At 48.3% G+C, this 13,902-nt stretch overlaps 1 protein-coding gene across 1 annotated transcript in view; it reads left to right on the top strand.

Annotated features, from left to right (window-relative positions):
• The first annotated feature begins 13,556 nt into the window (after positions 1-13,556).
• Positions 13,557-13,902, top strand: part of SNAP47 (synaptosome associated protein 47) — a 280,665-nt gene continuing 280,319 nt past the window's right edge. Inside the window, exon 1 of the mRNA XM_064639905.1 lies at positions 13,557-13,642. Coding sequence (XP_064495975.1) covers positions 13,609-13,642 — 34 coding nt within the window. The 5' untranslated portion in view covers positions 13,557-13,608. The remainder of the gene's footprint in view (positions 13,643-13,902) is intronic.

Here is a 13,902-nt window from a genome sequence, read left to right as displayed (position 1 = left end):
GGGTGGATTCTAAAAGGGTTTGAAAGTTTGGAAAGGGTTTAAAGGTTTGGAAAGGGTTTAAAGGTTTGAAAAGGGTTTAAAGGTTTGAAAGTGGTTTAAAGGTTTGAAAAGGGTTTAAAGGTTTGGAAAGGGTTTAAAGGGTTAAAGGGCTTTAAAGGGTTCCCTCCTTCCTTCCTTCCCTCCTTCCTTCCTTTCCTTCCCTCCTTCCTTCCTTCCTTCTGTCCTTCCCTCCCTCTTTCCTTCCTTCCTTCCCTCTCTCCTTCCTTCCTTCCCTCCTTCCTTCCTTCCTTCCCTCCCTCCTTTCTTCCCTCCTTCCTTCCTTCCCTCCCTCCCTCCTTTCTTCCCTCCCTCCTTCGTTCCTTCCTTTCCTCCCTCCTTCCTTTTCCCCCTTATTTCTTATTTTCCCCTCTATCTCCTGCCAAGAACCACTGAACTTATGGACACTGACGATTTTCCTCCTCTTCCTGTGATTCCCAGGGCAACAAAATCCATCTCCTCCTCCTCTTCCAGACTCTGCCTTTTGGGAACAGGAACCCTTCCAAACTCCTCACTCCCGGGGGGTTGGGAAATCCTCAATTCTCAGCAGAAACTCCCTCCAATTCTTCCTCAACTGCTTTGATAACGACCCTCAGGAGCTTCACACCTCGTTAGTGCCCTTCCTCCAGCTCTGCTCTCCAATTTCTAATCGATTTAAACATTATTCTCTCCTTCTCTTATCGAGTTTAACTCAATTTTATCCATTAAAGCTTCAACTGAACGTGGCTTTTGGCTCCCTTTTTAACAGCATCATCACTTTCTGGAACCTCTTTCACTCCTGTCAGCTTAAAATCCCCCAAATTTTTCCCCCCAGGCTGCTGCAGTTCCACGTGTTGCACCTCCACGACTTCCCAAAGCTCTTTTCATCCCCCCCGGGAACATTTTTTACGATGAATTTTGCTTCTGGCACGTCACAGCTCCGTTATCACTTCGAGCCAAGGAGGCCCCAGTGCCAGAGTTTGGAGAGAAAACAACAACTTTTTGGGAGCATAACGGAGGGGCCGCTTCCAAGTGACTCACTTTGAGCTGAGGTAAAACTGCACCACACACAGAAGAGCTAAAAATACCGACCAGGAGAACCTCCAGTGCACTTTCCACCATCCTGGGGCCTCAAAACTTTGGCCTGGAGGTGGAAAAAGGGTCCAGGGTCAGTGCAAATTATTTCTAAGGTCAGACTTCAAAAGGAAAAGCTTTTTGGTGCCACCTGCCCCTCTCAGAGTTTCTGATTCCACAGATACAGGAGGTGCTGAAGTTTTGGGATCAAAACCTGACATGGAGAGTTCTTGGTCCATCTTCTCCACAGCTGGAGGGAAGGGTTCCCCTTTGGAATTCCTGATTGCCCTTGGCTGTGCATTTTGGGCTTTCCCAAGCCACCTGCTGGGAATCTGGGCTCCCCTGTCCCCACCTCCCTCCAAGCTTTTGGGCAGATCCCTCCAGTGTGCTCCTGGCACATCTGAGGCATGTTTGGGCCTTGGAAATGATAAATAAATGATAAAAACTCCTTTTTTGCTTTCCTTGGATCCTCCTGGCCCTGAGACTGACGCCCCATTCCATGGCAAGGTTCTCCTAGAATCCCCTGCTCCCCTGATCCTCCTGCACGGGGCAGGGCAGGGGGTTAAAGAGCTCCTCTGCTATTTGGGGGCTCCTCTGCTATTTGGGGGCTCCTCTGCTCTTTGGGGCTCCTCTGCTATTTGGGGGCTCCTCTGCTATTTGGGGGTTCCTCTGCTATTTGGGGGCTCCTCTGCTATTTGGGGGTTCCTCTGCTATTTGGGGGGTCTCCTCCCTGCTGTTCTGTGGGACAGGAACCCAGCAGGTGACAGAGCAGCTCCCACACCCTCTCCCAGCTGGACAAGATCCTTTGTGTCCATTCAAAGAGCACTTTGAAACCACCCCCTCAGTATCTCCACCTTCCCCACCCTCCTCTTGCTTCATCTCCCTCCAACAGGGGCTCTGAAACGGGGCCAGGCTCCTGCCTCCAGGTTCCTCTGGCCATTGTTTTAATGGATTGCTGAGAGTTTGATTTATTATCCCCAAAGTCTGGCCAATGTAAATGTTTCCTTTCCTTAAAGCCAGCGAGGATTTGTAATATCCCTCCAAATAATCCTGGGATCTGACCACATCAAGGAGAGGGCAGCAAACTCCACCAGGAACACCCAACCCTCTCCCTGCTCCGGGGGGTTGGGATCATTCTGGTTGCTCACAGAACTCAGTCCCCTTTTCGTGGGAAATGCCAATCCCTGGGAATCCCCCTCTCCCACAGTTTCTGAGAGGAGTTATCTCAGCTGAGAGCACAAGGTTGTGGTCACTGGGAATGGGAAATCTCCCTGCTGGGAAGGGGAAATCTCCCTGCTGACATCTCCACCAGGTTAATTCTTCGCTGGAGCTGCCCCATATCCTGGGAAAGCCTCTTTTTTACGGAAAGCTTTACAGGAAATCTTGGCTCCTTGCTGGTTCTTCAAGGTTTTCTGGAGATGTTGGGCTCACAGGGTGCTGTTCTCCCACCACAGCAATCCAGTTCAGCTCATTTTGGGGAGAACAGGGTCAAACTTGGCAGTGCAGGGATTTTAGTGCTGTTCTCCCACCACAGCAATCCAATTAACTCATTTTGGGGAGAACAGGGTCAAATTTGTCAGGGATTTTAGTGCTGTTCACCCACCACAGCAATCCAGTTCAGCTCATTTTGGGGAGAACAGGCTCAAACCTGGCAGTGCAGGGATTTTAGTGCTGTTCTCCCACCACAGCAATCCAGTTCAGCTCATTTTGGGGACAAGAGGCTCAAACTTGTCAGGGATTTAATGATCATTATTTCAAGGCCCATTTGGCAGTGAATTGGTGGAAACTCATTGAGCCCAAAATGTTTAATCCTATTTTTCTGGCTATGGAGTGGAGGGACCACACAGCCACTTGAGCCTTCCCCTTCTGCTTGCTTTTATTAAAAACAAGCCTTCTTGGAGCTGAAAAGATCTTCCACCTTGCAAGGATTTAAGGAAAATGCCTGGATGTGAGTCACTCCCAGCTCAAAAACTCGAGTTGACCAAGAGTTGCTTCACTCATACAGAATAAAGTCATTTTATGTCGAGTAGAAACCAGGATGTTTCTGATTAGAGTCCAGAGGAGGCCCCGGAGATGCTGCCAGAGCTGGAGCATCTTTCCTATGGAGCCAGGCTGGGAGAGCTGGGGGGGTTCCCCTGGAGAAGAGAAGGCTCCAGGGAGAGCTGAGAGCCCCTTGCAGGGCCTGAAGGGGTTCCAGGAGAGCTGGGGAGGGACTGGGGACAAGGGATGGAGGGACAGGACACAGGGAATGGCTTCAAGCTGAAGGAGAATATATTGATATTGGATTTTGGGAAGGAATTCCTGGCTGTGAGGGTGGGAGGGCTGGACTGGATTTACCAGAGAAGCTGTGGCAGCCCCTGGATCTCTGGGAGTGTCCAAGGCCAGGTTGGTTGATTTTGTTCACTAAATGAACCAAGAGGGTTGAGCTTCTCCCTCCTCGAGCAGCAGAGGCTCCTCTGGAGCTGGGAACGGATCCTTCCAGCCAAGAGGGACAATTTATCTTAGTTGGAGCCTCCATAAATCTTCTTCCATGAGATCTCACTGGTCATTAATAAAGTTGGAGTTCTCCTCCCAGCTTTTCTGCACGCAGCAGAGGTGCTCAGGCCTCTTGGATGCTGATTTTTGTTATTCCCTGTAGAAACCTGTGGGAGTTGCTCTGGAGTTCAGCTGCTGTTGGCAAAGGGAATGAGGGGCTGCAGGAAGGGCCAGGGAGGTTTTCCTACGTTTCCCAGGATGGTTTGGGTTGGAAGGGGCCTTAAAGATCATCCAGTTCCATCCCTGCCATGGGCAGGGACACCTTCCACTAGCCCAGGTCGCTCCAATCCCATCCAAACTGCCTTTGGACAATTCCAGGGGTGGGGCAGCCACAGATTCTCAGGACAACCTGTGCCAGGGCCTCCCCAGACGATCAGATCTTAGCAGATGAGCCCAGTTCTGTGGCTCAGGCTCTTCTCCAGGTGTTATCCTTTCCCTGACAGGGGTTTTCTGAACCCACAAAGGGAATCCCACCCCGAGCCAGCCCGGGAATGCTGTGTTTCCATGGCCAGACAATCAGCATTTCTCCCAGGGCTCAGGGCAGAGCTGAGCAATCAGGAGGATGATGCAAAAGGAATGTTTTCAGGTTCCTCTTGTTGCCAAAAATTGGGTTAGACTTCCTGAACTGCACAGAAAAAAGAAGAAGGGATAGTATCCAACCCACCCAGAGTGGCCTGTGGAAGCTCTGGATCTGATCCAAGCAGAGAGAGGAGGATTAAGCAGAGTGGAAACCAGGCAGCCCTTGCTTATCATTGATTCCAGTTTTGCTCCAAATCTCTGGATCAATATGGGAACAAAAGTGTCATTGGTTATTGCTGGTGTGGCAGCAGCACCTTTTCCAAAGGCAAACCTCCCAAGGTGAGATCCCCTCTGGACAGCACATGGTGGGAACACACCTGGAGAGCTGGGGGAATGTTCCCTGTGCCAGGCTGTGCCAGGGGGGGATTCAGGGTCTTTGGAAAGGCAGGCTGAGGATGCAGGAAGGGCCAGAGGACAGGCAGGTCAAAGGCAACTGGGCAGTGCTGGGGGCTTTCTCCACTCCAAGACTCCAGGAACTGGATCCAGGGATCAAACTGGAGTTGGACACAGTCATGGAGTGCAGGAGAAACTGGGCCCTGTCAGTACATGATGGCCCAGGGGAACTGGAGGAGATGGTGAGATGGGAGCTGGTTCAGGGTGTCCTGGTGGACACCCAACATGACCTGTGATATTTAAGCACCTGAGTGTGACTCCATGAGAAGTCCAAGCTCCTCCCCGAGGAAATGGGGTCACCCCCCCCGGCCTGGGGAGGGGTTCAGGGCTGTCTCTGAGCCGTGTTTTCCCCTTGCTAATGAGGAATAAGCTGTTCTCTTTATTCCAGGGCCAGAAGACACTCCAAGCCCAAATCTGCTCCGTTCCCACGGGGCCTGTTGTGTGTCCTTCGTGGAGCTCCTTCGATTTTGGGACGTGCTGAAGATCAAACTTATCTCCCAGAGGAACTTTGGGTGCCCTGTGCCCCATCCTCCCTTTGGTTCCAAGTGGTAACAAAGGTAAATGACTCCTGGGGTGGTCAGTTCTTCATGGAAAACCAGATTGTCTCCAAGAAGAGACTCAGGGAATCCACCCCCCTCTGGAACACTGGGGGCAGTGACCCAGCAGGGCCTCCCAAAGCACTGAGAGCTCAGTGTCCTGCCCCAGGGTGGCAGGAATGTTCTTCCAGGAACATCCCCACGGGGCTCAAAAGGCACAATTGTCCAGGAGCTGATTTTAGGAGGAGCCTTAAACTCATTTATGGCTCGTGGCCACTGTCAGGAGCAAGGGGGGAGCGACAGAACCTCCTGCAGGGTGGTGGGAATTGTTGCTTTGGTGGCCTTAATATCAGAATTCCCTGGTGGTTCTAAGACCAAATTAAACTCTGAGTTCTGGGGTGACCTCCAAGGTCACCAGAATTGTTGCTTTGGTGGCCACAATATCAGAATTCCCTGGTGGTTCCAAGGCCAAATTCAACTCTGAGCTCTGGAGTGACCTCCAAGGTCACTGGACATCCCCTTGAGGCACCACCATCTCCAAGGAGGAGACACACAAGACGGAGGAGACAAAGAGCAAAGGGATGTCACACTTCCAGCCTCCGGAATTCCACGTACCAGAGCCTCACATTCCAGCCTGAGACACAGGACTTGCATTTTCTGGCACACACAGACATCCAACCCCACTCCCACCTCTGTCCTTCCAGCAGGGATTCCAAGGAGAGGTGGCTCTTTTTTTTTTTGCTGTCCCTTCTAATTAAGTTTCAGGGAAAACAGTCACTTCTGGGAAAGGTTTTATCCAATTGAAGCCCTCAAACCCTCAGCTCCAAAGCCAGGATCCCAGTGCCCCCACAGAGATTCCTACATCTTATAATTATGGTCTCCCTCGGGCTGGGCAGATGCAGAGTAAGGGATAAAAGGGAATGAGAGCCAAGGTCCACCCCCAAAATCCCAGGAAACTCTGCTAGAAGCCAAGTTGTCTTCTCCTTAAACCCTCCTAAAGGGGTTCCTCACAGCGCTGCCCACCGATTCCAGAGCAGGGAAAAAGATCCTGCAGGAAGTTTAAGGACTGCAGGAATTTTAACACTGATCTAAAAGGAATTCCAGGGGGAGGAAAAGCCCCTCTGGCAAGAGGAAGAGGAGCAGAACTGAGCCCTTCCCTGAGAATCCAGCCTGGATCAGGTGTCCAAGGAATCTTCTCAATTCTAAATGGGGTGAGAGTGCTGGAGGAGCAGCATCCAAAAGGTGGGAAGCTCTTGAGCTCTTTATCAGAAGGGCAAAAAAAAAAGGATCAAAGCAGCTGAGGAGGAATTTGAGGGTGTTTTTGCTGAGAATTGAGCATTTCCCAACCCCCTGTGAGTGAGGATTTTTGCAGGGTTCCTGCTCCCAAAGGGCAGAGTCTGGGAGAGGAGAGGGGATGACTTTGTTGCCCTGGGAATCACAGGAAGGGAAGGATTTATTTGCTGTGACACTTATACAAAATATTATTAGATAAGTAATTGTAGTATTTCTCCAGAGTCTGGAAAACCATCTATTTTCAGTGTTTCTATTGATTCTCCTCCCAGTCTTGGTGTTTAACCTCTTTTTTTGGGTACCTGAGCCCACTCCAGCTGCTGCCTGGGCCGGGAAATTGGAATCTCATCATCCAGACAATGAATTCTTCACAAAACTTGAACTGCAGCCCCAACAATCCCCAAGCTGAGGGATAGAGTTGCTGCAGAACGTGTCCAAAATAGAAGAAACAAAACAAAATCCGAGCCTCAACCATTCCAATGGAACAGCAGCCACCCAAAAGTGCAGCCAGCAGCACAAAAAAGCAGCCACGCTGTGCCCTCACCAACTCCCACTCTGTAATTAAATGAAAATGCTGAAGGTTTGGTATTTTTAAAACCGGGCTCTGGTTTCTTTAGAGAAAAAAAAGAAAAAAAAAAAAACAAAACCTTGTGTTATTTTCCTGAATAAACAGCCCAATTTCAGGGCATTAAATCCTCCCGGCTCAGCCAGAGCTGGAAGAGACTTTCCCTCCGTTATTTTTTCCCCCCTGTGAGCTGTAATTTTGTCCCCCAGTTGGAGGGTTCCTCGGGGGCACCAGAAGCTTCCCTGTGGCACTGAAGGGGATATTTGAGCTTTGGCTGATGCAGAGGAAAAGTTGGGGCCTGTCGTGTGAGAAACCACTGGCACTGGAGGGGAGGGAAGGGTTCTCCTTCCAGCATTGCAGCCCTTCCCAGCCTTCCCTTCTGGAATTTTCCTCCTCGGTTGGATAAAAGCGAGGGAAAAGCCAAAAAAAGAGCATTATTGAGGACGACCAACAGCAAAGGGACTTCTCCTCAGGCACGTGGGAGCGGGAACAAAGAAATTCCAACCCCAAAGCAGCCCAAATGTGGAGCCTGAGGGAGCTCAGAATTCCCAGCCTCCTCCATGGGACTGACAGCTTTTCCCAGCATTCCCAGGGAAACAAAGGCAACCGAATCCTGGGAAATGGAGTTTTGCATCGGGATCTGGCCCAGTTTTCCAGCGATTCTGTTGAGCTTTCTCCATAAAGATATTTCGGTGTTTGGCCTGAATATTATTTCTTTTCCACAGATTGAATGTCTGGGGAAAAGAAATCCTACATTTGGTGTCAGATACCTGAAAACAGTACTCATAAAACTGTTTTCACAAACAGTGGAAAAGTCTGAGGAGCTGCCTGTGGAATTCTTAATTATTTTAAGGGTAATTTGCTGGCTTTCTCCTGGTGGGATAATCAGCTGCTGTGGTTATTCTTTCAAAAATAATGTAAAATATAATATGGAAATATGGATTATAAGGAGTAGAAATATATAATAAATAAAGAAATATATATAATATATAAATAAATATATAATATAAAAATAAATATATAATATATAAATATATAATACATATAAATAAATAATACATATAGTTATTTATATATAAAATATTAAAATAATGTAAATTTATATAAAATAAATAAATATACATAATATATAAATAAATATATAATATATAAATAAATATATAATATATAAATAAATATATAATATATAAATATATAATATATATATAAATAATACATATAATTATTTATATATAAAATATAAAAAAAATTTAAATATATATAAAATATATATAAATAAAATTATATATGATATAAATATATTTATAAGTATAAATAATATATAAATATATATAAAATACATAAATATATATAAAATAAATAAATTAAATTATATATAATAAATATATTTATAATATAAATAATGTATAAATATATAAAATATATATAAATAAAATTATATATAATATATATTTATAATATAAATAATGTATCTAAATATAAAATATATAAATAATATAAATCAATTATAATAAATAAATATATAAATATATATAAATAAATAAATATATAAATAAATATATAAATATATAAATATATAAATATATAAATAGATCAGTCTTGACTGATCTATATGTGAAGGGTGAAGGGAAATTTGATGGGAGAAGCTGGGAGAGAAGTTTTAGGGTGGGAGAAGAGACTGTTTTGGAATCTCCATCCATTGTGAGCCCTGAGGTGCTCTGAGGATTTCATGGCAAGGCCCTGAGAAGGATTTAGCCAAGGAAATGCAAAATGCCCAGGAAAGAAGGAAATCCAGGGAAGCCAAAGGTTGGTTCAAGCCCTTTTTTCGTGGCTGGAGATTGGATGTTCAGCTGGAGATGGGATAGACTCCATTTCCAGGCTCGGCTCATTTTGGGGTTATTTCCCAGGGGTTTCAGCCACTGGAGTTTCCTGGAGACCCCCTGGAATGGGGAGGGAGGCCCTGAGGTCCTACAGGAGTAGGTTGGGAGAAACCTCCAGCTGAGGGAGCTGGGGGGGCTCAGCCTGGAGAAAAGGAGGCTCAGGGGGGACCTTAGAATAGAATAGAATCAGAGAATCATAGAATCAGCTGGGTTGGAAGGGACCTCTGAGATCATCCAGTCCAACCCTTGATCCAACCCCGCTGTGGTTCCCAGCCCATGGCACTGATGCCACATCCAGTCTCAGCTTAAAAACCTCCAGGGATGGAGAATCCCCCACTTCCCTGGGCAGCCCATTCCAATGGCTGAGCACCCTCTCTGCAAAGAAATTCTTCCCAATGTCCAACCTAACCCTCCCCTGGCACAGCTGCAGACCCAGCCCTCTTGTCTTGCTGATGGTTGCCTGGGAAAAGAGACCAACCCCCCCTGGCTCCCCCCTCCTGTCAGGGAGTTGCAGAGAGTGAGGAGGTCTCCCCTGAGCCTCCTCCTCTCCAGGCTGAGCCCCCCCAGCTCCCTCAGCCTCTCCTCATGGGAATTGTGCTCCAGTCCCTTCCCCAGCCTTGTTGCTCTTCCCTGGACCTGCTCCAGGACCTCAATATCCTTCCTGGAAATGGACCAGGTTTCCTTCTGGCTCTGCAACTCCCTGACAGGAGGGGGGAGCCGGGAGAGGCTCAGGTTGGACATCAGCTGGAATTTCTTCCTGGAAAGGGCTGTTAAACGTTGGAAGGGAGGTTTGGAGTGCCCAGCCCTGGAGGTGTCCCAGGAAGGCCTGGTTGTGGCACTCAGTGCTCTGGGCTGGGGGATTTGGTGGGGGTCAGTCAAAGGTTGGATTCAATGACCTTGGAGGTCTTTTCCAGCCTTGAGGACCCTCTGATTTGATGATTCCGTGTGGTGTAATTCCATTCATCACCAAGCTATTTGTTTGCCCCAATCTCTGCACCGGGTCCTGCACCTGCCTCTCCAAACACCCAGGCCCTGCTGTGCCTGGAAATCCCAGGAGCTGGGTTTGCAGCTGGAATTTTGGGCATGTTGACATCCCTGTTTGGCTGCAGGTCCTCGTGGAGCTGCGAGACTGGCCCCAATTCCCAGGGAATTTCCCCTTTTTCCACGTGGGTCAAGTGCAGCTGGAAGAAACCCCGGGATAGCTGGTGTGAGACAGCACGAGCCCTGCACGAAACCTCTTCCAAGCTGGAGAACAAAACCAAACCAAGGCTTCTCCAAACACCAGAATCCTATGGAAGGGGGGCATTTCCCTCTCTCTTCACTCCAGCTCCAGCTGGATCATTCTGGGACGGAGAAAGGCATTTAAACCATCAGCTGAACCAGAGCAGGCCTTTTTAAGAAGAAGACTTTGCGTTATTTACTGGCCTTGGAAGTGCAGCAGAGGTCAGGCTTCGTGTCCAGAGCCAGTGGGGGATAATCCAGCTCCAAAGTGCAGCTGGAGAAGCCACTTCACTCCCGGATTTCTCCTTTAGTGGAGCTGAGCCCACACACAAACCCCCCGTGCTCCAGCTCTGCAGGGTTGGCCCAGCTCCCCCCTTATCTCCTGCATCAGCATCCCAGCCTTTTCTTGCTGACAAAGGAGGAATATTTACGCCAGGAGGCTGCGGGAACACAACATTCCCCCCTGGCACGGCCTCCCAGGCCCTGTTTGCAGTCACAAATAAAGACCCAGGCACTTCATCCGTGTGGGGCAGAAACATCCAGCCCAGGGGATGGAGAAGGGCAGAGCCTGGGCTGCAAAATCAGGGCTGATTCTGGGGGCTGCAGGATCTATTCCCACTGGGAATGCTGGGATTGTTGGGTCATTTAGCAGCTGGCATTAATTGTTATAGAAGTATTAAGTGGGGTGACATTATTGTGCACACAAATCTCATTTTCCTCCTCACCTCGAATTATGAACCCCTAAACTTTACATCTAAACAGGCATTTAGGGAGATTCCTTGAAAGGTCTGATAATCTGACAGCAGAAGATCCGAAGCCTTTCAAGTGTCACCAACCCCAAAGTCACAAAGAAAGGCCAAAGAAGGGCTCTGGAAAATCTGTCTGAAGTGGTTCTCCCTCTGCTGTCAATCAGAGCTTGTGGTTCCTCACAATCTCTTTGTTGTGCTAAGTTTACTCTGAAATTTGACTCCTGCTGTTGCTGTGGTTGTTAAACGAGCCAGGAAGAATTATCCTTGTTTTCCTCAGTGCCTGAGCTTATGGCTTTGCCCTCAGTGAACACTTGGAGATGAAGGTTTAGCCCTGGAGTTCACTAATAATCATTAATTCTGTTTTTTTTTTTTGCGAGGGAATCACTTGAGTGCTCACTCCAATGTCCTTTAGAAATCCATAAAAGCAATGGGTGGGTTTGATATTGTTCCCTGATAATTTTTAAAAACATTTATTTTGTCTTTTAATTGCTTTTTTTTTTGTATGGGAGGTATTTTAGTGAAGGGGCATCTCATGATTTAAACACGAAAGAGAGCTCAGACTTTTAATGAAAAGGATGTTGGGATGGTCAGAGTTCATAATTCCTCTCTCCAGCAGTTCCATGTCTTCAGTGTTCTGGAATTCCCAGAGGAGGGTTGAGATTTCCCCCCGCCCCACAATTCCTATTTGTGTTTTCTGGCTGACACTGCTTTATCTAAACCAAATATTTTAGTGACCCTGTAACACTTTTTCCAAGCTTTCCATGGGGTGAGGGGGAATATTCTCAATTTGGGCTGGAAGTTTTTGAAGAAAGGGACATCAGATAAGGTTAAATTTGGAGCTTTTCACTGGTCATCAGGGAACCCACACAGGGTTTGGAGTTCACAGGATGAACTCTGTGCCCACCTTTTACAGCCTCTGGGAGTGTTGAAACCAAACTGTGACCATTATGAGCCTGCCCTGCTTTCAGGCTTCATCCAGTGGAGACAATCCAGCATTTCCCAGAATCAATTAGGTTGGAAAATCCCTCTGAGACCTTGGAGTCCAACCTTTGACTCCACTGCTGGAAGAGGGTTCACATGGATGCAACCACAGAGTGTTTTGTGTTATCTCCCTTTGCTTGGGAGTTAATGTAGGAAAGAAATATTATCTTGAACTCTGCCACCACTCTGCTTTCAGGCCAAACATCTTGGGGAAAAACTGAGTTTTCCAAAGGGGGCATTCAGGGTGGACAGGGCCTGTTGTTGTCCCAGCAGAGAGCAGTGCCAGCAACCCCAGAGCAAAGCTGCTGCACTGCCCTCCTTGTGCAGCCTTGGAAACACTCCAATATTCCCTGAAAGGTCACCAAAGGTCTGGCCTGAAACACCTCTGCTTGTGTTGAAAACACCTTTGTCCTTCCTTTCCCCTCAGCAGCTCTTTGGGATTTGTTCTGTTCGGGCCGAGGAGTTCAAAAAGCCCCTTAAGAGGTGTGGGATTGGCTGGGGTAGAAACAGCAAAACCATTGAGCTCACACTTCACCTGTGACCCCAGCAAGGATTGGGAAATCTCCATGACTTCCTGCTGGTCCAAAGGCTGGGAAGAGTGGAGCAGAAGGAGATGTGGCAGTGCTGTGGTCACTGGGGCTGCTGAGCTGGGCAGTGTCACCCCCTTGGCTCAGCTGGCACCTCCTTGGTTTTGTGGCCCCTCTCAGGTGCCAGCCTTGTGCTCCCCAAGGGCAGGACTGTCAGGATCTTCCTGGGATCTCTGTTCAGCTTGACCAGATAATCTAGGGGTTAAAAGCAGCCCTTGAAGGGTGTTGAAAGGAGGGATAAAAAAGAGAAAAACGGAAGGACTTTCTTCCAGTCTGATCAGGAAGTGTCCAGGGCCAGGTTGGAGCAACCTGGGCTAGTGGAAGGTTTGGGAAAAGAAGGTTTGGGAAGGTTTGGGAAGGTTTGGGAAGGTTTGGGAAGGTTTGGGAAGGTTTGAGAAGGTTTGGGAAGGTTTGGGAAGGGAAGGTTTAGGAAGGGAAGGTTTGGGAAGGTTTGGGAAGGTTTGGGAAGGTTTGGGAAGGGAAGAAGTGGATGGGACACCAGTTCTGGTACAACCCATGTCTGGGAGCCTGAAGCTCCAAACTCTGCCCAGGAAGAAGGAGGGATGAGCTCAGAGCCTGCCTGTGTAGGGCTGTTCATTTGGGAGGCTGAGGCAAGGGAGAATAGCACCAGTTTTTTGGGAATACTCAAATCATTTTGTCATCAGGTGAAAAATCCGTGGCTGGAAGGGAAGGATGTTCAGGACAAAGGGAGAGGGAAGGTTTCAAAGGAGTGAAAATCAACCACACAAGGTGGCAGTGCAGATTGTCAGCAGGGGCTTCTGGACACCAGCAAAAGGCTGGGAATAATCCTGTTGGATCAGATCCAGTGGGAGAAACCAGACACTCGTGGCTGGTGTAACTCCAGTGACACATTGGGGGTGTGTTTGTGTGACCTCTGCTGTGTGGAGGCCATAATTTCTTAATTATTAATTGTTCTCATGGGTTAATGAACACCATTTGTTGATCAGAGCTTGTTCCCATCCTGAATTCCTCTGACTCCTTCACTGTCATCCTTTGGGTGGGATCATTTGGGCGAGGCTGAGGGCAGCTGGTACCTCAAAGATCACAGACAGGCTGTGCCAGGGGAGGCTCAGGTCGGACATCAGCAGGAATTTCTCCCTGGAAAGGGTGGTCAGGCCTTGGCAGGGGCTGCCCAGGGAGGTTTGGAGTGCCCAGCCCTGGAGGTGTCCCAGGAAGGCCTGGATGTGGCACTCAGTGCTCTGGGCTGGGGGACAAGGTGGGGACTGGGCCCAGGGTGGGCTCTGTGACCTTGGAGGGTTTTTCCAACCTCAGTGATCCTCTGGGGGCCCTTTTCCCAGCTCTCCCAGCCATTCCTCCTTCCCCTCTCCCAGCACGTGTGCTCAGCCCCTCCCTTGGTGAAGCCCAAATGATCTGGATCAGCTCAGAAGCTTCAGAAGAGGATTTTGCTGTGGTTTAAACCCCAACCCTGCCAGGACTGTGTTTGGAAGCAATTAACTCCCAGTTGTGCCAGCAAAG

This window comes from Pseudopipra pipra, chromosome 1 (assembly GCF_036250125.1).
Source record: "Pseudopipra pipra isolate bDixPip1 chromosome 1, bDixPip1.hap1, whole genome shotgun sequence".
Classification (NCBI taxonomy): domain Eukaryota; kingdom Metazoa; phylum Chordata; class Aves; order Passeriformes; family Pipridae; genus Pseudopipra; species Pseudopipra pipra.
The sequence above is the reverse complement of the archived record's forward strand: the minus strand, read 5'-3'. Positions and strand labels throughout refer to the sequence as shown.